Consider the following 23,360-nt stretch of genomic DNA (forward strand, 5'->3'; position numbering starts at 1 on the left):
CCAAAAAACTGAGCTGGCTTCATCCTATTTGCTATTGCCTGATCCTCTCCTCCACGAGAATGAAAAACCACCTGTCAATCCTTGGCGCCAAGGCAGCGGCAGCCTGATCGTGACACGTGGCTCATCCCGCCCAATTGGCACAAATTTAACCAGACAAAACGAAAGACGAAACACGTGATAAGAACCCGTCTCGCACGTGACAATAGTCTAAAGGACAACGAACCCGAATCAAAGCTCGCATATGCTTCACCAGCTCCCGCATCTCTGTATTTATTTTATTATCCTCTTCGTTCAAACTTAAGAAACTCGAAGCCCAAAACTTCGAGCTTTACCCCTCGCCTTCCAATGGCGGCCATGGCGACCTCCTCCTCGTCCCCATTCTCCACCGCTCTCCCACCCTCTCGGCTCTCTCGTTCATCCTCTCTTCTCTTACCCCCTTTCCTTCTCCGTTCCGAACTCTACTGCCGGCGCCGCTGCCGGCGTCTCTCCTCCCTTGCCTTTTGTCTTGTTCCTTCTCGATCGCCCCGTGTCTCTACTGCACCTGTGGAGCAGGCCCTAGCACCGTGCCTTGATTTTATTGAGGAGATTTCCCGCCTAGACTCCCTCCGCTCCCGCCTCCGTGTTGCTCGGTCTCTCTCAGATAAACACAGGGTTCTTGATTCCGATGATAGGGTTAAGGGTTTATTAAAATCTCTGGGACGATCACGATGGTTTTCCAGGGTTTTGTCCTCTTTGGAGCCTTGGGAGGTGCTTCTGATTAAGTGCTTGGTTGCCGCCGGCCAGGGGCATGTGCTTGGGGTGGAGTTTGATTACGAAGAGGTCAGAGCGGATGGGAGTGCGCTTAAGAGCGCGTTGTATGCATTGGCAGATATGGTGGAGAAGTGGAGTCTTGATGGGAATGTTACTGTTGATGATCGGGATGTTGATATGGAGCTGCTCAGGCGGCTTCTGAATAATTTGGATGAGATCGAGCGGTTCTATGATTGCATTGGAGGTATTATTGGGTGAGTATGGAATTTTTGTCATTTTTAAGGCTTTTATGTTTATAAGCATAATTTAGTTCTTTAACTTATGAAAACTGATCATTGATGAAACATGACAAGAGTAAGCAAATTGGTGGGCTGCGTTAGAACATTCAGTAGTCACTATACCTTTGAATTTATACTGGATTTGAATCCCAAATTTCTTCTCTTACTATTTACTGCTCTGAGGTATTGAGTCGCCAATGTTAAGTAAAATCCAACTTTGCTAATCGGAACACGATGTTCTTAGTTTTGAAGGTATACTCAGTTATTACAATTACAATTTTAGTGCCAACTATCAATACTGGTACTCTGGCAGCTTACCTATCACTGGATATCTGTTTGCCGTTTATGTTGTGGATGTGCCCAAAATTGCGAATGTTATTGCATTAAGATGCTGCATAAAGGGAATATTTGATTTGTCTTATGTCAGTGTTGGTAGTAAAATTCTGACCTGGCAATTTTTGGAAGTAGGTTGCTTTGTCAGCAGAAGTGGCAGTTTTCCTTGTTTTCATTCACAAGAGGTTTTGGTGGATTTTTCTTTCATTAATTTCAAGGAAAGGGTATTGTTCTATTTCTTAATATAAACATAGGAAATTGTCGTTTGTTTATTATTGCTCATATCTTTAAATTAAAATGAAACTGAAAATGCCTTGTTGAGGGATCTACTTAGGTGAGGAAGTTTACGAAGTGTAATCCAAGATTTTCAATATTTCAACATTGTAACTAACTTTTGTAAAATCCAGAATTCATTTTTATACACCTTTAATGAAGTTGGGGGATGCTTTTTTCTTTATGTTTGCAGGTACCAGATAATGGCTTTAGAGTTCTTTTTTTCTTTCAAAACTACAAAGCCTGGTATAAGTTGGTCCCCTCAATCAAACAAATCACTCAAGAGTCAGTTTGTCGAAATTCATGTTCCCGAAGGTCTCAATCTTGTGGAAAATGCAGAGTATGCATCTCAGGCAGCTCTTTGGGGAATCCAGGTATGATTGAAAGTGCCTAATACTTTACTCATGGTTTTCCTTCTATGAAGTTTGTGCTAGCTTTTCATATCCATCCTTGAAATCTAATTGTATAACTCCTCCTACAGGGGTTGCCGGAACTTGGAGAAATCTATCCACTTGGAGGTGCTGGGGATCGACTTGGTTTGGTTGATCCTTATACAGGTGAATGTCTTCCTGCTGCAATGCTTCCTTATTGTGGAAGGACTTTATTGGAAGGTCTAATAAGAGATTTGCAGGTACACGATTTTTGTTGGTTGAATCTTTTGAAACACATTAGGCATGTATACTCAATAATGAAGGAATACAATTATTTGATCAGTTGGTTTGTTTCTATGTATATGAATGCATATATTGGGATTCTGAACTTCAGTTTTTATGAATTACAGGCTAGAGAATTTCTTCATTTCAAGATTTTTGGCAAGCAATGTATAACCCCTGTCGCAATAATGACTAGTTCTGTAAAGAACAACCATGAGCATATAACAGCACTTTGTGAAAGGCTTGGATGGTTTGGGAGGGGTCATCAAAATTTCAATCTTTTTGAACAGGTGTGTTAATTCATGAGCTGATTTCTTTTTTTTTTTTTTTGATATAAGGAAACAAAGTTTTACATGATAGAGGTGATTTATTGTAGCATTTACTTCAGCACAAAAGATTGTCATTATGAATTTTTCATGATTATTGATTTTTTGGCACTTCCAGCCTTTGGTGCCAGTTGTTACTGCCGAAGATGGTCAATGGTTGATTAGCAGACCATTCTCCCTAGTTGGCAAACCTGGTGGTCATGGTGCAATTTGGAAGCTTGCACATGATAAAGGTATTTTCCAGTGGTTCTATCGTCATGGAAGAAAAGGTGCAACTGTGCGACAAGTCAGGTTGTCTTTATGGTTTATATCATTAGTGTAGTTACTCATGTTTAGAGCATTCTAAATTGAAAATGATGAAATTATCATTCCCTTATTTCTGCAGTAATGTTGTCGCTGCAACAGATTTGACTCTTTTGGCATTGGCTGGAATAGGACTACACAACAAAAAGGTACAACTTGTAGATAGTGGAAGCAACATTTTGTTTGTGTACTTCAATAATAAGATTTCCTTGAAGCCCAGGACATGATCCTTGTATGCCCGTTCAATGCTTGCATAGTTACAAAAATCACTTTACATCTGAAGCCTTTTCTATGTTATTATCATATTATACAAAAGTATGAATAGAGTTTACATAAAAATACTCTTTAACTTGGCCTTTGTTTATGTTAAGTATTTTTCCAAATGCTCATTGAAGTAGTCCCTTTGTGTTCTGGATGTGACAGAAATTAGGTTTTGCCTCATGTCAGAGGAGCTTTGGAGCTACTGAAGGAATAAATGTTCTCCTTGAGAGACAGAATTCTGATGGTGACTGGGAGTATGGGCTGACGTGTATTGAGTATACTGAGTTTGAGAAGTTTGGCATCAGGGACGCACCTATTTCTCTTGGCAGGTATCTTTGCTTTCTTTACACTTACGGTGAATATTTTTCTATGTTAATTTTTATGGGCCATAGGAGTGGTTTATAATTTTTTTTAAATGCATTTTTTGGAAGAGTTTTCCTACATACACTTATCTTGCCTGCATTGTTATATTTATTTTCATAAAATAACCTTTTGACTTTGCTCTTCTATGTTCAAGCTTGCAGGCAGGGTTCCCTGCCAACACAAATATTCTTTATGTTGATTTGCATTCTGCTGAAGAAGTTGGATCAAGTCAGAATGCAAGCAGCTTACCTGGCATGGTATTGAATATGAAAAAGCCTGTTTATTATTTGGATCATTTTGGAGTTCAGCACAGGTATATGTTTCATCTATATTTCGTCCCAGATCTTTGTTATCTTTTCACAGTTAGACTGTCAATATTTTCCTTTACTGGCAATTAATCTTAGTTCATAACTTGTCAGAAACAAATGCATCAATTATTCCTTGACTTGGAATCTATCAATTGTTTTGTTTTCTTGGATTTGATTATAAGAATATCTAAATCTGAAAAACAGTGTCAATCTGCACTCTTATTTATATCAGATAAATTTTTTTTTTCGTGGTTGTTTTCTTGGAGTCGTCATTGATGCTCCATATTTCTATGTTAATTTGTTTCCATTTTATTTATCTCTTCTTGATAAAGCTTTTTATATGTGGATATAATTATTAATTAATTATATTCAATTCAGTTGCTGGTTTTCATACTGTATTTGATATCTGTCTTCCCCCTTTTGCAGTGTCTCTGGTGGGAGGCTGGAGTGCACAATGCAAAATATTGCGGATAGTTTTCTTAACATATTTGCCACTAGGTGCAGTAAAAGCATAGAAAGTATGAGCAGTGCTATTATTTTTTGCCTTTAAAATGTCTGGCTACTTTTCTTCTTGTTTCATGGTTATATGGTTACAGGTGCTCTTGACTCATTTATCATATATAATGAAAGAAAAAGAGTTACCTCATCAGCTAAACGGAAACGAAAACAAACAGACACATCACTACACCAGGTCAGTAAACTTTCTTGTGCTGCAAGTTGAACCTCTTACTAGGATAATTGCCTGCGGGTATTTATCTATTTTTTGCACGTATTAGTACTCAAACTTGTGCTTTGTTAGGGCCTGCCAGTGGCTTTGGAAAATTGTTAAGCATAAAGAATAAGCTAATGCTAATAAGGGTTGTCTACCTCCCTTGTGGTGAACTTTATGAATCTGGTTTGTAAATTTCAATCCAGCTATGATTTATTTCATCATGTTTGAAGAATTGAAATTTAATCTATTCCAAAGAGCGTGGTTTAGTGTGGAGAGAATCCATGAGTTTTAGGCCGTTGTGTGTTCCAGTGACAACTGAAATGACTGATCTGCAGTAGTAGCATAGTTGTTAACATTCTAGCTATCAACCTTTAGATGTCACTAATCTAGTGTGCTTAAACTTCCTAGCTATAGACTTAATTAAGATGAATACATTTATAGCATTTGAATGATGGATAATTCCATTTTTCATAGGATTGTATTGATATTTTGTTTTGCACTTTTTTTTTTTGTTTTGTTTTGCAGACACCAGATGGTTCTCTATTGGATATCTTGCGGAATGTTGCGGATATTCTTTCCCGCTGTAACATAACACTTCCTAAGGTTTGTCTTTATTGATTGTTTTTGAATGTGAAACTTAAGCAGGTTGAAATCTTGGTTCCCAATTTGTAACTAGTGATAACTGCAATTTACTAGAATGACCCTTTTGGTTTCTAAAATGACATTGAAATAATGCATCGTCCTAGTTCACTAGCAAATCATAGCCTTAATCCTTCACTTGGACCTCAGAGCTTTTCACTTGCAATTAGAGCTATGATGATGTAACAGTGCAATTTTTTATTCTTCTATTAGAGTGAAGATATCCTATACTGAGTCTGTAACAGAGTCTTCACAAGCAAATATATGCTTCAAAGCAAGCACAACCTGCGTTATGGGTGTATTTGGTTAAAACTAAGACATCTTATATTCTCCATAACTTGAAACTTCATAAATCTGATCCCTTATTCCTAAATTTGTTAGGTTGAAGACAACATTAAGTACTTGCAATCTGGTCCTCCTTTTCTCATTCTTCTTCATCCTGCTTTGGGTCCACTTTGGGAGGTTACTCGACAGAAGGTATTTGCTCAATCTACTATACATGGCTGATTGTCAAATTTTGCCATTGTGATGTCTTATAGTTTGATTTCTTGGATGAGCTGATAATTGATGTGTAACCACTTCTGTTTTAAAATGCATGTGCAGTGGTATTCTGATACGTTGTAGTTTATAAATCTGTAATTGTAAATAGCACGCAGACTGATGTTTTAAAATTGTAACTTTTGCAGTTCTTTGGTGGCTCCATCATGGAAGGATCTGAGTTGCAAATTGAGGTGGCAGAGTTTATGTGGAGAGAGGTTCAGGTAAGCATTGCGTCATGGTCTTTTACAAGGTTAATTTCTTTTTACCTTCATTGAAATGATCTGTTCTTTTAAATGTCAGCTTGATGGAAGTCTTCTTGTCATTGCTGAGAACATTATGGGTTCTACTCAGGCTATTGAAAATGGTGAACCACTCATGCAATATGGACGCAGGTACTGTATTTATGGTTATTATTATTATTATTAGTATTATTATTATAAAAGCCACAATAAACAAAAGAATCTAACTTGGTAAATGGCCCCTCCTCCAATGAAGATGTGCAAGGTGTAAATTGCAGAATGTCACGGTCCATAATAAAGGAATTGACTGGACTTCTGCTAACAATGTCTACTGGATGCATAACGTTCAACGATTCGAGAGTTTAAAGGTTATCCTGCAAGGGAATGCAGAATTTGAGGCAACCGATGTAGTCTTACAGGTGACTTTGCAGGAAATGCATTTACTGCATTTTGATTATTTTTCCGGGTTATAATTTTAACTTGATATTTTAGGGCAATCATGTATTTGAAGTGCCAAATGGCCACCGGATGCATGTCACTTCTGGTGATTCAGGTTAGCATAACTTTTCTGTATCCTTTAATTACCTCTTCATTAATTTCTGATTGAAACTGATATGCACTTTTTTTATTCAACATATCCTATGGCACTCTGAACATTCAAAACTAGTCCCTGCCTATTGCAGACTAATGAACTCTCTTGCAGACTATAATAGTTCTATATCTGCAGGCATTGTTATCAAGCTAGAACCAATTAAAGAGGAAATGATGGATAGTGGAAGCTGGTTCTGGAAATACAAACTAAATGGAACACACATTCAGTTAGAATTGGTGGAGTTGTAGGCAGGCAATTGAGAATAATGATCAGTTTCTTTAACTGAGGATAGCAGTTAATAAGCTCATCACCTTCACTTGCTTGAACAGAAGTTCAACCATCCTAGAGGTGTTGTCTCCTTAGCTCAGTTTTGTAGCATAACAAGTACTTCTAACTCATTCTAAAGCCCAGACTTGAGTTGGAAGTCCAGCATTCATATTAAAGAACCATGTATGTAGTGCTCTCTCCATGTCTGTGAATTATTCTCAACAGCTTCCAACTTCTTCTTTTTCCGGCATAGCTAATGATCAAGGTAGACGTTTTCTTTCTCTCTCGCGAAAAATACTAGCTTTTTATGATGCCTGTTTACTTAACCATGGTTTCTTCAATGTTCTGCCACCAGGTTTTGTTGGTGATGCTGCTTATGGAGGATGCAATGTTGTTATTCTTCTTTTTATAGTACTAGTTCTTGTAGTCAATCTTATGTGTATATTTCTCACTGTAATTTATTCTTTGTCACCTTATTGTGTTCATTCAAAAGGCAATTCATCTGTTGTCACTCCTGATATATATATATATAGTGTTTCTGTAATACTGTCATATTTTAAAATGTAAAATTATGTTTATTTATAAAATAAAATATAGTTATTTTGTCGTGTTGTTTATTTATTAATCAGCTCGATTAGACCAGTACCACCCATCTAATATGTACACATATATATGTTTTGCAGCATTTTCTATTAATTTTGCTTAACTTAGGACATAAATTATTTATATATTATATTGAGGCTAATTTATTAAAATATTGTTTTTTTTTTAATTATTTCCTTAAATGCGCATTTCCGTAATTATTTACGGAAATGCGCATTTTATATTTTTTTATTATTTTTTTAAACAGCCGGTCCCACTCTAATTTTTTAATATTTAAATTTAATTTTTAAAAACAGAGGGTCCGTTATTTTTAATATTAAGTTTTTTTATTTTTAAGAACTGCATGGTCCCGATAGCTTTTTAAATTAAAAACATTTTTACATTCAAACCCTTATAATTTTTCATTAATTTTTTTCTTATAACTTATTTTTTTCTCACTCCTACTATGTTATTTTTTTACTTCCACTAATTATAACCTATCGTTAATAATTTAAATAAATAATTTTAATATTTTTTTCATCATAAGGGGTTGTTGGGATGAATTATTGGTGGAATTGCAGTCACTCTGCATTCGCGAGAAGCCCATTGGATGAAATTGATCTTATGCCATCCATTTGTTAGGGTGGGCGCTATATAAACCCTCCAAAGTCTTTTTCTAAAACACACAAGTATTTATAAGAAAAAATTATCAATATAGAGAGCTCTTCTTTAAAAATTTTTGTCATTAGTAGTTTTTTATTTTTCTTGCAATGTTATTTTTATTTTTTACATTAAATCTAGCAAAAATTCATATATTCGTTATATCGAGCGAGAGGAGACAACCTCGGTCGAGAGGAACACCGACCCGAGGCCGGTGAGGAAACTCTCTGACGAAAGAATAAGTTTCCACTACTAGTTCTTTCAGTTACTTCAATTTTGATCGATGGACTCAGGTATGTTTTTTGCTTTCATCCGTGTTAACTAGTTGACTTTCATCCCAACAACCCCCTTATGATGAAAAAATATTAAAATTATTTATTTAAATTATTAACAGCCGGTTATAATTAGTGGAAGTAAAAATAACATAGTAGAAGTGAGAAAAAATAAGTTATAAGAAAAATTAATGAAAATTATAAGGGTTTGAATGTAAAATGTTTTTAATTTAAAAACTATCGGGACCCGCAGTTCTTAAAAAAATAAAAACTTAATATTAAAAAAATAACGGACCCCTCTGTTTTTTTAAAAAATTAAATTTAAATATTAGAAAATTAGAGTGGGACCGGCTGTTTAAAAAAAAATAATAAAAAAATATAAAATGCGCATTTCCGTAAATAATTACGGAAATGCGCATTTAAAGAAATAATTAAAAAAAAACAATATTTTAATAAATTAGCCTTATATTGAATTATTAGCAGATAATGTTTTACGATATATTAAAAAAAATCCATAGAGCAACTGTTAATTGTTCAGTTTATCATAACATATTATTTTTTACCATTTTAATTCTTTACGTTCATCCACCAATTTTTCATCTGACCACGATTTTTTTTTTTTTAAAATAGATAAATTATAAATTTATTTAAACAACAAATACAAGTGGACAGGAACAGAACAAGTGTCCACCGGAAAACTCAACATGATATATATATATATATATGCATAATTGATAGTCAAATTAACAAGACATGATTAATAATAGAAGCTTAATTTGTCTGAGTTATTGAAAAGTAAAAGCTTCTTTCTGAGATCTCAGTGCAATACATCTCATTTAAGCTAGATCTGACATATATTAGTTTGCAGTCTAATTTCCTCTGACAAGTATTGGTGGGTTTGATATATATATATATATATATATGGAACTTGTATATATGTTATATATTCTGCTGCTCATGAAATTGCTGCTCCTGCTTCATAAACTCATCTATCTGACTGTGATAAAATTGGTTCAGTTCTTCTACCTCTTGCCTCAGCATGATTTCTTCAACTGCCAAACCAAACATGCACTTGTTATTAACTTCAAAACTATTTATTAAGTTAATTTTTATTAAACTAATTTAATTAAATATATGACCTCTAATCTAGCTAGGCTTTCTTTATAAATTTAAGGTTGTAAGAAACAATGGTGATTACCTCCCTTGGAGTCACGGTAGTTACTGAGAGTGAACATCTTAGTCCTAAGATCATTATTTTCTTTTCTCAAAAGTTTATTCTCACTTCCAGTGTTCTCAATCCCAATTGGTAGAGTATTCACTTGATCCTGCATGCAACTCAAACAAAACAATAATGTCCATTTTTAAATATTAGTTTTATTTTTTATTTTTTTTATGTGCTTGAAATCTAGGGATATCTATATAGCTGTCAGATGGCATAAATTATCATGAACAACATTAAAAAGTGTTTTACAGTATCGCACAATATTCTTAAACAGTAAATAATGTACAATACTTATATAAACAAACAGCCGTTGAACGACTATGATTAAATATTCCTAGAGAACAGTAATATAGGGACATACTTAAATTATCTTTTCTCATATATATATATATATATATATATATATATATATTATTTAAAGAAATCAAATTTGATAATTTGAATCTTTAAATCAGTAAGATGACTCTTTTCCCTCAAAATGGAAACTCATTTAAATTTTTTTATTTTTTTATATTTTTTACGAAAATAATTAATAGTTTTATTTTACTAATTTTGAGTGTGTATGCATGAGAAACGCAAACACTTGTATCAGAAATCCTTAAATACAAGAAAAAAAAAACATAGAACTAATCCATGGATGGAATATAATTTAGAAAAAACCAACCGAGAGACGATTTACATAAGATTCAACTATAATTTAAAGACCATGTGCCTCTTTCAAAATTTTTTCCATATATTAAAAATAATTCACTGAGAAACAAAGCGCACTAATTGTCTTTATATAAAAACATAAAATATATCACTTATATAGGTTTTTTTTTTTTTTACAATAGGTAATAAACATTCCTATTTAAGGGTTTGTCAATGAACAAATGCACTGGTTATAGTGATTTATATATTATTTTTTAGAAATTTGTTAACTCGGCCAAATACCACATAGAATATAACTAATAAAAATCTACCACGACGAAGACAAACAAAAACATAATCAAAGAGAAATGATGTTAACTCTAACATGGGTATACTGTATACATATATATATATATACCTTATAAGCTTGAACACACCGAACCATATCCATCAAGTTCTGCTCCTTCCTCATACGCATAAGCAGGCTTGATTCCCTGTTGTTCATCAGCCTGCATTTCCACCCCACCCTTAATTAATTTCATGAATCTAGCTATGTATAAGCACAAACCCTAACATATAAACTTTATATTTCAACACACACAAATATGCATATATATATATATATATATATTTGTATGCTGTGTGCGTGCATACATGCATGATCAGCATGAGGACCTTTTCAGCTTCTTAGGATCAAGAGGGTGCTGAGCAATGGTATGAGGAGGAGGAGGAGGAGGAGGAGGCAAAAACAATCCTTTTCCTTTCCTTTTATTGACTGAACTACTACTTGAGTTCACTCCAATCTCACTCCCTATGCTCATCTTCTTCTTGTCATTATCCCTAGTCCATTGTTTCATCAAGAAAGAAAAACATTAAAAGATAATTATATGCATGAAAAAGATGATAAACAAGGAGAACAGGAAAGCTTACATGGTTGCCGGATATATATAGCCACTCTTGGTTTTATTGTGTGACCATTGCTTGTTCTTTGGGTTGGTATTTATAGCGTATGAAGGGCTCTAATACATTCTATATATTGTACAAGGACACTTGTTTATGGTTTATAGGTTGGTGCTGTATGACTTTATGCTGTTGGTTTTTAGAACTATAAATGTTATTTAATGTGGTTGCCATCATTTCTACTTAATACTCATTCCCGTTTAAATTACAAAAGTTGTATAAAAAGTAACTGTTTTTTAAATGTTATTTATTTTATAGAATGAAGTTTATTCATAAAACAAAAGTGAGAATATTCATAAGTGGGAGTAAATAATCTCAACAAAAATGTAAAAATGGTGACAGAGTTAGTAAAATAATTTTCTAATTAATTTGAGATTAAACACAATCAAATTGGACACCAAGAAATAACGTGAAAAAACTCTCTTTCTCCTCAGAGGGATAATAAACCACGGAACACACTAGCAAGTTTCTTCATATTATTAAAACATGTACAAAAGTCGCCAATGATTTTCGGGTCTCACCGAGTGGTGAGAATTCGATTCTCGGCTGAGGACACATTTCTGGGAGTTATGAATAGTAGTTGTGTACGGGTGGTTCCAGCGCCCACGTGAACGTGGCTCCGTCTGGGTTTCTAGTGGGTTCGCCCTACTCCTCTTCGCAAAGAAAAAGTTGTGAATAGTGATTGTGACGCAGGGTGGTTACAGACGCACGTGAGTATGCTACTGTCTCCACATTGCTCCACCGGGAGCTGTGTACGTCTTGGGTCTCCAGGTGGATTCGCCCCTGTCCTCTTCCCAAAAACATGTACAAAAATCTTGAGATGTACATCATGAACAGAGAAAACAGGAATCACAAAAGGTAGAACATCACAATACCTTTAAAACTGCAAATTAATCCAAACGCTAGGTTTGGGAAATACCAGGAAAAAAGGACTGAAAGAAGAAAAAAAAAAAAGGAACAATGTAATGAAATTGAAGATCAGTACATACTCTTCAGCTTCTTCTACCTCTCTGTATTCTCTTCTTTTCTTTTTCAACTTTTTTTTCTCGCCTGTCTCTCTACACAGCAAAGAAAATCATACCCATATGAAGCAAAACCAAACCCTAGTATTAATGGGCTTGGGCTGGATTCAACACTATGGCTAGGCCTAAGATAGATATAAGCCCAACAAATGGTGCCATCAAATTTTTAATTTTAGAAGTTTTATAATAATATTTTAATTATTATGTAAAACTTAAATGTGGTAATCTATTTGGATTTTGGACCGAAAAGAATAATTAGCTTGGGAGTGTTTACTCTGTTGTTGTTGTTGATTTATGTATTAATTTTTAGACATGTATCTATTTATCTATCTATCGAATAAGAGATGTTAATTTTTGTCATGTTTTAAATAAAATAAAATATACTTAATTTGTTACATTTATTCATTTCATAATTTAATCAGCTTAATTTAACATGTAAAATTGTTCATATATAAAATAAAATTTGTTATTATATTTTTATATTTACTCAACTCAATTTTAGTAGAACAAAGTTTAGTTTACATTTTAGAATTACACTTAATAATATAAACATGGAATTTTATTCTATTAAATTTTGTTGTGTAAATTTATTTGCTCACTGCGAAAAGTTTAATCAGCATGATAAATTAGAGCTAATCAATAAAAGAAGTTGATGATTCCGGTGGTGAGATAAGATAAGTCACTCAAAAACTCACTCGAAGAGGACACACACACAATCAAACAAGAGAAAGGAGACAAGAAAGTTGGTAACCCAGTTTGGTTGCCTACATCTAGGGGGCCAAGCCCGGAGAAACAATCCACTAAAAGAGGTTATAGAATAACAAATACAACACTCCCTTACTCTCTCAAGACAAAAAGTACCCTCTTAAGATTGACCGATGCCCACTCTCCTCAACCTTCACCAAAGGGTCTCTCACTCCGTGGCTCATCCTAAATCTTCAAGCAGGATATCTTATATAAACGCACTTATATCCAAATAAACCTTCCTCTTTTAGAATTCTCCGCGGCTTCCTAACTTAGACACCTTCCAAAGTTAGATGTTGCAACACGACCCATCTTACTGAACATGACTGAGTTCTAGCCAGTTGCACCCGAATCTGCAACCTTCAACCTTCCCGGTTCCTTCAGTCCGCCTCGTAGCAGTTGACTCGACCAGAGCTCCTCCTGCATGCAGCTACTTTCTTCCTCACGTTACTTCAGCAAGTCTCCTCTCCCGAGGAACGTGCCTACCAAGGCACACGCAACCATCTCACCAAAGATGGTCACCAAAGATCTCCCGATTTTCTTTCCAAACTTGGTCCAAGTTTGGTCTTCCTAAATAATCTTCGTTTTACTCATGGAAATATTGTTACTAAACTTGATCTCATCTTATCCAAGTTTAGCCTTCAACATCTTCAAGCATGATCTCCAATCATCCATGTTTGGATCTTCAAATCTCTAATCATATTTCATGTAATCTTCAATCAATCTCCATACATAATTAGTCTCCTTAAATAGTTCTGCCCATAATTTGCTCTTCAATCTTCCTTCAAATTGTGTTACTAAATATGGTCTTGATAATCTCATTGGCTTGTCCTTTCTTATCTTACTTTGTGTCTTCAAGTAGCTTCACACCAAACTAAGTTCCATGCAATCTTCATGATCTTCTATTCTTGCCAATAATAGAATATTAATCTCTCTCTTTAAAATAGATCTTTCCAAAAATGAGTTCTATTAAAGATATGATTTATCATCCCAGATCTTACCAAGAATAGATAAACATACTTTAAATAAAACTTACTCTTCTTGAAGATATCCATTTAACTTGAAGCACTTTCCAAAATTAGTTGATCATCCCATGAACCATTGAGATGAATTTCACTAAACATAGTCTCCAAACATAATCTTCTAAATCTTGTATCTTCACATGTCATGACACCAAGATTTGGCCACATCATCATCCTAGTCATTCTTTTTTTTGCCAAGTCATCATTGCCATGTCATCTTTCTTTGCCATGTCACCTCTTGGCTTGTCATATAATGCCAATCTATGTCATCACACTTAACAGAAATATATTGAATTTTGCAATATTAGCTTAGATCAAATAATTATCTATGAAACAAAATTATAATAATATGATTTAAATTGTATTTGATATTTTTCACTATAATTGTAAAAGCTAAAATATTCTATTTCTTAAACAAGAATCAATCTACACCGATTGAAGTGGGAATTCACTGATATTAATAAACTATTAGGAGTTCATTAATCTAACCACTTAAACCAAATAAATTTGCTAAATTAATATTTTCCAACTGGCTAAATAGTAAATTTTAATTTATAGAAAATAAATTTATAAGAATATCACGTCACTTGCTTGATCATGTCAATCATCTTGGAGCGGTGGATATGTGTTGGTGTAATAACTAATTTAGTCCCTCTATTATATCGAAATGACACCTTAGTTCCTTTATTATTTTTCACCCTTTGGATATCCATTTTGGGAAAAAAGAAGTCTCTCCTCCTAACGTCCATCTAGTTCTTCTTTTCTGAGGCTAACGTTGCATTTTTACGATTAAAAAATTTTAAAAATAATGCACAAAATTCATCAAACAGCTGTTAGTCCTACTCTACCACCACAACCATCTCCGAACACTTCTCTAATTTCTCTAGAGCTCACCGCCACCGACTGGCCAAGCCTCCTCTCCAACCACTTCGCCTTCCTAGCAGACCTTGATTGCTCCATCACCGCTATCAAGACCTGGACTTTCAACGGCTGCATGGCTTCTCTCCTCTTCATTCACAACGTTGGCTTTGACCAAAACCCCACCAAGCTCAACGCCATCATCACTATGAAGGCCAAATAATCAGGAAAATATATAGAAACAATAGTGATTCATGAAGAAGATAAACAGTAACTTAAGCTCTCAAAATCAGACATTCAAAGGCCAACAACATACTCTCCATACTAGTCATCACGTCACCATACCTCACACATTACAAGGACTGACTCAATATAAATATGTAACAGAACTCAGTACAAAGCTTGACTTGACTAAACACACTAACAAAGCATGATCCAGATTGCCTCGAACTAATGCACATCACCCAGATGATCAAATCCAAACCTTCCAAATCAAACCTCATTGTTCCCTCTAAACATAACTAACTAAACTACCAAGGATCCCTGAACATATTCAGCTGATTACTCAAATAGAGCCTTGATTAGAAGCAGCTTCTATGTCTTCAATCACTTCATCAATTCCTCCTCTTGATTGGAGACTGCAAATTCCCAGGTGTTCCCTGAGTCTGTAAAATTTTTTTGAGTCCAAACATTTTGTGAAAATGTCTTCTAGCTGATCTTCAGTGCTGCAGAAATTCAATTTAATTTTGCTTTCAGTAACAAGTTCTCGAATTAAGTGAAACTTCACATCGATGTGTTTGGTTCTTCCATGAAGCACTAGATTTTTTGCAATTGCTAAGTAGGACATGTTGTCACACCAGATTGCAATAGGATCATTGAACTTTACTTGACATTCTGTAAGGATTCTCTCGAGCCATAAACCTTGACAGCAAGTAGCACATAGCGCCACATATTCAGCTTATGTAGAAGATAAAGTAACAATGTCTTGTTTCTTGGAAATCCATGAAACAATTCCTGACCCAATTGTAAATGTTGCTCCTATAGTGCTCTTTCTGGCAATTAAACTCCCTCCCCAATCACTATCCGAGTAGCACATTAATTAACAACTGCTTCCTCTCTTGTAGTGAATTCCATAGTCCATAGAACCAGCCAAGTACCTGAGTATTTGTTTGGCAGCTCCAAAATGATTTTTTGTAAGTTGATGCATAAACCTTAACATAAGATTAATAGAGAATGCTATATTTGGTATGGACTTTGTCACATGGATTAATTTTCCAATTAATCTCTGATAAGCTGTGGCATCTATAGATTCAGCTTCATCATAAAGACTCAGTTTTGCACTTGAACTTAGAGGTACGATGAATGGCTTGCAATTGATCATATTAAAGCTTTTCAATAAATCAACAACATACTTTTTCTGTGATACATGAATTCCTGCTACATCTTGTGTGATCTTCAATCCTAGAAAGTATAACATTAAGCCTAGATCACTCATCTCAAAAGATCTTTGCATATTTTCTTTGAATTTTGTTATCATTTCGAGAGAAAACCCCAAATAGATCACATCATCCACATAAATACAGACCAGAAGTATAGCATCATTGTCTCCAGCCTTTGAATATAATGTGTGCTCAGTCATGTTTCTCTTGAACCCTTGTTTTTGTAGATATGAATCAAATTTCCCATACCAAGCTCTTGGAGCTTGTTTTAGACCATAGAGGGCTTTTTGTAGTTTATACACCAATTGCTCTTTTCCTTGAACTTCAAATCCCTTGGGTTGTTCAACATATATTTCTTCTTCAATCTCGCCATTTAAGAAAGCTAATTTAATATCCAATTGATATATTGGACAATTTTTGTGAGTTGCTAAAGCAATTAAGAGTCTGATTGTATCTAGTCTAGCCACAGGAGCAAATATCTCTTCATAATCCACACCATATTCCTGATTATAGCCTCTAGCTACTAGCCTGGCCTTATATTTGTCAGTTTCTCCATTGGATTTATATTTCCTCTAAAAATCCACTTTACTCCAATTAACTGTTTTCCTACTGGCATTGAAATTAATTCCCATTTTTTGTTTCTCTCAATAGCAGATAATTCAACCTCCATAGATTTTCTTCATTTTGAAATTTTTTCTGCTTCTTCAAATGTTAATGGATCGGATATATTTAGAACAAAGGAGCAATTTTCATAATTTTCTCTGAGAAATCCAACTCTTGCTAGTGGAGTTTCTTCACCTTGACAACCATCCAAAGAAGTCTGAATTTCTGTGTCTCTATTATCTGCAAAAATAATCACTCTTTCTGTGTCACCAATCTCAGTATTACTTGCTGAATTGTTACTGGAACTGTCATTTGTAATTTTTGCATCATTTGTTGAATTCCTGCCAGAACAGTTAACAACAATTGGAATAATTGATGAAGTACTTTTAGGAGTATTTGAGCTGTATGTTTCCCACTCCCAGTGCTTTTGCTCATAAAAAATAATGTCCCTACTGATAATAAATTTTCCAATGAGAGGATCATATAGTTAGCAGGCTTTAGAATCAGTACAATATCCAATAAAAATGCATTTCTGTGCTCTATTGTCAATTTTTGTAAATTGTAAAAAAGGAATTTTTGTATAGGCAATGCACCCAAATATTTTCAGATGTGATACATTAGGTTTAGTTTCAAACCAGGCCTCATAAGGAGTTCTATTCATTACAACTTTAGTTGGAGATAAGTTTCATAAATACACAGCAATAGCAATAGCTTTAGCCCAGAAATTAATTTGTAAATGCTTGCTATTTAACATGCTCCTGGCCATTTCAACTAGAGTTATATTTTTCCTCTCAGCAACACCATTTTGCTGAGAGGAGTAAGGTGCAGTGAATTTATGCTTAATTCCATGATTTTCACAAAACATTCTGAATTGATTTGATACATATTCACCTCCTCTATCTGTTCTCAATATTTTCAATTTATTACTGGATTGCCTCTCAACTAAAGCTAGAAATTTTTGGAAACAAGAGAACACCTCATATTTATTTTTAATAAAGTAAGCCCAGCTCATTCTGCTGAAATCATCGATGAATAACAAGAAGTACCTAGATCCTCCAAGTGAGTCTACTTGCATTGGCCCACAGAGATCTGAGTGAACTAATTGCAGTTTTTCTTTGGCCCTTCATGATCTTCCAGGAGTAAATGGCTGTCTAGATAATTTTTCATATATGCAGCATTCACAATTTTTAAATTATCTTACCATTGGTAAGCCGTGAACCATTCTCTTTTGTGTTAACACTTAAAGATTTTGACTGTTTAGGTGACCATATATGTCATGCCATAATGAGGACTTCTCTTCATCTAATATAGCTGCATTTGCTTGATCCAATTAAGGAAATTCAATTGGAAACAGATTGTTCTTTTTCTGATTCACCACCATCAATTGCTTTCCAGTGTTTCCATCTTAGACTTTGGACTCTCCATTTTGAACATTAGCTGATATCCATATCCAATTAATTGACCCACACTAAGTAAATTGTGAGCCAAATTGGGCACAAATTGCACATTGTGTATCAATTTTGTCTCTCCATTCTTCATAGTCACACCAACAATACCTTTTCTTGCAACTTGCATTTTCTTGTTGTCTCCCAACTTGACCACATGTCTCTGAGATTCATCCAACTTGTGAAATAGTTCCTTTCTCCTAGTCATATGACCTTAACAACCACTATCCAGAAGCTAAATTGAAGGTTTTGTAGTACCAATCTCAATGTGCACCATGAATAAATTTTCATCCTCTTCACCAATACTTCTGTTTCTATACCAACAATTTGATTGAATGTGACCAAACTTTTTACAATGATAGCATTGAACATTTTTCAGATTTCCTCTAGTTGGTCTTTGGAAGAATGCTTGACCTCTTTGGTCTGCACAACTACTGTTCTGACTATCTTTAGTGAATACATCTTCAACAAATCTACCTCTGCCTCTACTATTACTCAACCCCCTTCCTCTAAAGAAGTTTATGCTTCTCCCATGACTGGGATGCCAATTCTGGTTACTTGTTGACTCTCCTCTTATGACAAGAGCCTTTTCTTCTATTTAGTCACAAGAGCCTTCTCATTAGAAACATCCTCTTGACTCAATAAAAGAGATTCATGAGCTTGAAGAGACCCTGCCACCTCATCCATAGTGATGTTTGTTAAATCCTTAGCTTCTCTTATTGCTGCAACAACAAAATTGAATTTCGGTCCTAGACTTCTGAGAACCTTTCCAACAGCTAGAGATTCAGATATCTGATTTCCAAGCCTCCTTATTTGGTTGCAGAGATCTGTCACCCTTGCTATATAAGCTTGAACAATTTCATTCTCTTTCTTTTGTAGATTTTCAAAGGATTGCTTTAGAGCTTGAACTCTTAAAGCCTTGATTCTAGGATTTCCCTGGAACTGTGTTTGAAGACCATCCCATGCATGCTTCTTTTGGAGTTTTAGCAGCAGCAATCCAAGAGAACAAGGATCTATGTAATGCCTGTTGAATAAGAAGTAAGGCATGAGCATCATTTTGCTTATTCTTTGAAATCTTGCCTTCTTCTTCAGAGAACCCATTCTCTACAACTTCTGATAGCCCATTGAACCTGAATAAGGTCATCATCATAATACTCTAGTGATCATAGTCTTCTCCATTAAACCGGGGTACCAATGGTTGAGCAAACCCGGAAGAAGAACTACTTGAAGTCATGTTGAACTTAACACTCTTTCACCTTGCTTTAAATCTTCTTCAACCAAGCTTTAATACCAATTTGAAGGCCAAATAATTAAGAAAATATATAGAAATAGTAGTGATTCATGAAGAAGATAAACAGTAACTTAAGCTCTCAGAATCAGACATTCAAAGGCCAACAGCATACTCTCCATACTGGTCATCACGTCACCATACCTCACACATTACAAGGACTGACTCAATATAAATATGTAACAGAACTTAGTACAAAGCTTGACTTGACTAAACACACTAACAAAGCATGACCCAGATTGCCTTGAACTAATGCACATCACCCAGATGATCAAATCAAAACCTTCCAAATCAAACCTCACTGTTCCCTCTAAACATAACTAACTAAACTACCAAGGATCCCTGAACATCTTCAGCTGATTACTCAAATAGAGCCTTGATTAGAAGCAACTTATATGTCTTCACTCCATCACACTAGGCTTCGCCACGTCATCAAGGCGATGTCCAACCAACCACCACGACCGTCTTCCACTCAGACCGCCATCTATACCAACTCTTAATTACTCCCAGAACAACCATCCCTACCGTCAATGCCGTCGACAGTCTCCATTACTATACAAAACTTGGTCAAACGAGATTACTCCGTTATTAACATTCAATGTCGTGATCGTCCCAAGCTCTTGTTTGACATTGTTTGTGTCTTCACCGACATGAATTATGTTGTTTTTCATGGTACGGTGAACACTGAGGGCGATAAATCACATCAGGTAATCCCATAACTAATTAATAACAGTTAATTTTATCAAATATGAATATATATATATATATATATAAATGCTTTTGCATGGATGCATGCAGTTCTATGTACGTAGTTCTGATGGGAAGATAATTGGAATAGAAGAAGAAAAGGAAATAGTGGTGAAGAATTTGAGAACATGGATAGAGAAAAGTGTAGAGAAAGGGTTGAGGTTGGAAATATGTCCTGAAGATAGACCGGGATTGTTAGCCTATGTTACTAGGGTTTTGAGAGAGCATTTCATCAAACAACTCCCAGAACCGGCTGGTGTCATGGCTAGACATTAGGGCATGGTTCAAGAAGTTGTTACAGGGATGGATGGAGATCAGGAAACCCACGGTTCTTAGCTTCAGAATCTCTGCATAAGCATCATTGTGGCATTGATCTGGGTACAAGCACGGATTAGGGCGTCAAAGACAGTAGATGTGGAGATGAGAGACGTACTGTTTTCAATAAGGGATTGAAGCGGAAGCAGTGGGAGGACTCGGTGTTTGAGGATGAGGCAGCGAATGATGGGGAGAGCATCGTTGAACATCTTAGCGGAGTGTTTATTTTTCAAAAAAAAAAAAAAATTTAATGCGTGCTTAGTTATGTAGGATTTTCAAATAAATTTTATATTATTATTATTACTATTATTTTTATAAAAATGGATAAATTACAACTTGAATTGAAACCCTAACATATTTTTTTTTTTATCACTTGTATTGATTCTCTATGTTCCTCCAATTCTCCGTCTATAAACGGACCATGATCTTCGTGTATTCTCTAAAGCAATTCAATATATATATATACACATATAATTTCCCATCTCATCCAAATGTTCTTCCAACAAGTACATCTTTGGAGAACAAGGTCCATTGAAAGCATAACATAAAATCTCAACATGATATATATATATATATATATATAAATATAATTAATTGACAATAAACAACAAGGAAGTTCTAAGCAAATTAAAAGTACATTCACATATAATTAATAATAAAAGATTGTCTGAATTATTGAAAAGGAAAGCTTCACTCTGAGATCTCAGGGCATATATAAATATATATATAGAGAGAGAAATTCAATACATCTTATTTAAGCTAGCCCTGGCATATATTAATTTACAGTCTAATTTTCTCTGAAAAATATTTATGGGTTTGATTTCTGCTGATCAAATTGCTGCTGCTCTTGCTGCAAGAACATATCTAGTAATTTCGATCTCTGAAGTGCAACAGCGGGTTCAATTCTTCTATATTTTTCTTAATCATGATCTCTTCCACTGCCAAACCAACACCTACACTTGTTATTAATTTCAAAACTATTTATTAATTTTTTTAATAAACTAATTTAATGATGTGAGGTCTAATCTTGATTTTCTTAATAAATTTAAGGTCTAGAGTTGTGATTAATTACCTTCCTTGGACCCACGGTTGCTACTGAGAGTGAAGATCTTAGTCTTAAGATCATGATTTTCTTTTCTCAGTAATTTAATCTGATTTTTAGCGTTCTCAATTCCAATTGGCATAGTATTCACTTGATCCTGTAGCTCAAACAATATTACAATAATGTCAATGATGTAAAGATTAGTTTATTTTTCTCTTTTATGCACTTGAGTTGTTAATATATATATATATATATATATATATATATATAAAAGATGTTAGATACATCATGATCAAAGCAAGCCAATATAGAAACCCATTATATTTTTCATAATATTTTTTCTTAGTGTCGCAAACAATCATGTTCAAAACTTTAAATATGGAAAAAAAAAAAAGAAAAAGAAAAAGAAGAAGAAAGAAACATAGCCTCATCCATGGAGGACATATATAATAAAAGAAAAACTAACTGATAGCCAATTTAAATAAGATACAACTATCTTTTCATATAATTTATATATTCCATCACTTTATACCGGTCAGGAAAGACAAAAACACAAACTAAAGTAATGTCAACTCTAACAAGTACATATATATATATATATATATATATATATATATATATATATATATATGTTTACCGTATAAGATTGAACACCCTGCTCCGCATCCTTCAACCTCTGCTCCGTCTTCATACGCGAACGCAAGCTTGATTCCCTGTTGTTCAGCAGCCTGCATTCCCAGTACCCCATGTTAATTTCATGAATCTATAAACACAAACCTTAATATATATATATATATATATATATATACACTTAATATTTCAACACGAACACAAACACACACATATGTATGCATGCAGGCATGCATGAGAACCTTCTCAGCTTCTTAGGATCAAGAGGGTGCTGAGCAATGGTAGGAGGAGGTGGAGGAGGAGGAGGCACAGGCAATCCTTTTCCTTTCTCTTGATTCACTGAACTGCTGCTTGAGTTCTCTCCCATCTCTTTCCCCATGCTCACCTTCTTCTTGTCATGCTCCCTATTCCATTGTTCATCAAGAAAGAAAAACATCAATAGTTTATATATATGCATGAAAAAGATGATAAACAAAGAGAAAAGGAAAGCTTACATGTCTTGCCGGCTTTAGGCACTCTTGGTTTTCTTGTATGCACTGCTTGTTCTTTGTGTGGGTATTTATAGAGTTGAAAGGCTCTAGTACATTCTACTGTATATGGACACTTGTTCATGTGTTATAGGTTGGGGATGTATGACTTTCTGTAGGTTAGTTTTTAAAACTATTAATGTCATTTAATGTGGTTGACAAATATAATTGCTACTTAATAATAGGATTGGGATTATTTACTGGATCATTTATGTGATGCGTTGAATTTCTAGAGATCATTTACTTAAGATGGGATTTGTGTGAATTTCAACTGAACTAATCTATGATATTAGTTTAAAAACTTTGTTAATAGTAAGAAGTGAAGTTGCAAGCTTTTATATAGATGGGTGAAAAAAAAATTGTATCTGGTGTTTATCTTATAATATTGTTTTTTATTTACTGAAGTTAAATTAATTAATTATGTCAATACATAAATATAATATATTTATTTGTCTAGGACGCTTGTCACCTGTTGTCAAACAAAATTTATTTGTCGTGTTTCTATTTACTCTAGG

At 34.4% G+C, this 23,360-nt stretch overlaps 3 protein-coding genes across 5 annotated transcripts; 1 reads left to right on the forward strand and 2 right to left on the reverse strand.

The window, feature by feature from the left end:
• Positions 1–266: 266 nt before the first annotated feature.
• On the forward strand, positions 267–7,355 carry LOC120282431 (UTP--glucose-1-phosphate uridylyltransferase 3, chloroplastic). Its single transcript, XM_039289243.1, has 18 exons — positions 267–1,004; positions 1,828–2,008; positions 2,116–2,265; positions 2,416–2,577; positions 2,732–2,904; positions 2,999–3,065; positions 3,340–3,506; positions 3,695–3,853; positions 4,275–4,366; positions 4,445–4,539; positions 5,086–5,163; positions 5,581–5,676; positions 5,886–5,960; positions 6,040–6,131; positions 6,235–6,397; positions 6,471–6,531; positions 6,706–7,102; positions 7,193–7,355. The coding sequence occupies exons 1-17, from the start codon at positions 346–348 to the stop codon at positions 6,816–6,818; spliced, it is 2,583 nt and encodes an 860-aa protein (XP_039145177.1). The 5' UTR covers positions 267–345; the 3' UTR covers positions 6,819–7,102; positions 7,193–7,355.
• A 1,919-nt stretch (positions 7,356–9,274) lies between these two features.
• Positions 9,275–11,028, reverse strand: LOC120282435 (basic leucine zipper 61-like). Its single transcript, XM_039289249.1, has 4 exons — positions 10,879–11,028; positions 10,622–10,712; positions 9,550–9,676; positions 9,275–9,403 (listed from the first exon to the last, which is right to left on the reverse strand). Exons 1-4 carry the CDS (start codon positions 11,022–11,024, stop codon positions 9,291–9,293), a joined length of 477 nt encoding a protein of 158 aa, XP_039145183.1. The 5' UTR covers positions 11,025–11,028; the 3' UTR covers positions 9,275–9,290.
• A 10,291-nt stretch (positions 11,029–21,319) lies between these two features.
• On the reverse strand, positions 21,320–22,839 carry LOC120282432. 3 transcript variants are annotated; one of them, XM_039289246.1, is made up of 5 exons: positions 22,813–22,839; positions 22,561–22,722; positions 22,326–22,416; positions 21,719–21,845; positions 21,320–21,599 (listed from the first exon to the last, which is right to left on the reverse strand). In XM_039289246.1, coding segments are annotated over exons 1-5 (471 nt in total). In that variant the 5' UTR covers positions 22,815–22,839; the 3' UTR covers positions 21,320–21,510. The 3 variants fall into 3 exon arrangements, with proteins under 3 accessions (XP_039145180.1, XP_039145179.1, XP_039145178.1); XM_039289245.1 differs by having other exon boundaries at positions 21,320–21,584; positions 22,531–22,722; XM_039289244.1 differs by having other exon boundaries at positions 22,531–22,722.
• Between the last annotated feature and the right edge of the window lie 521 nt (positions 22,840–23,360).

The sequence above is a fragment of the Dioscorea cayenensis genome, chromosome 18 (genome assembly GCF_009730915.1).
Source record: "Dioscorea cayenensis subsp. rotundata cultivar TDr96_F1 chromosome 18, TDr96_F1_v2_PseudoChromosome.rev07_lg8_w22 25.fasta, whole genome shotgun sequence".
Lineage (NCBI taxonomy): Eukaryota > Viridiplantae > Streptophyta > Magnoliopsida > Dioscoreales > Dioscoreaceae > Dioscorea > Dioscorea cayenensis.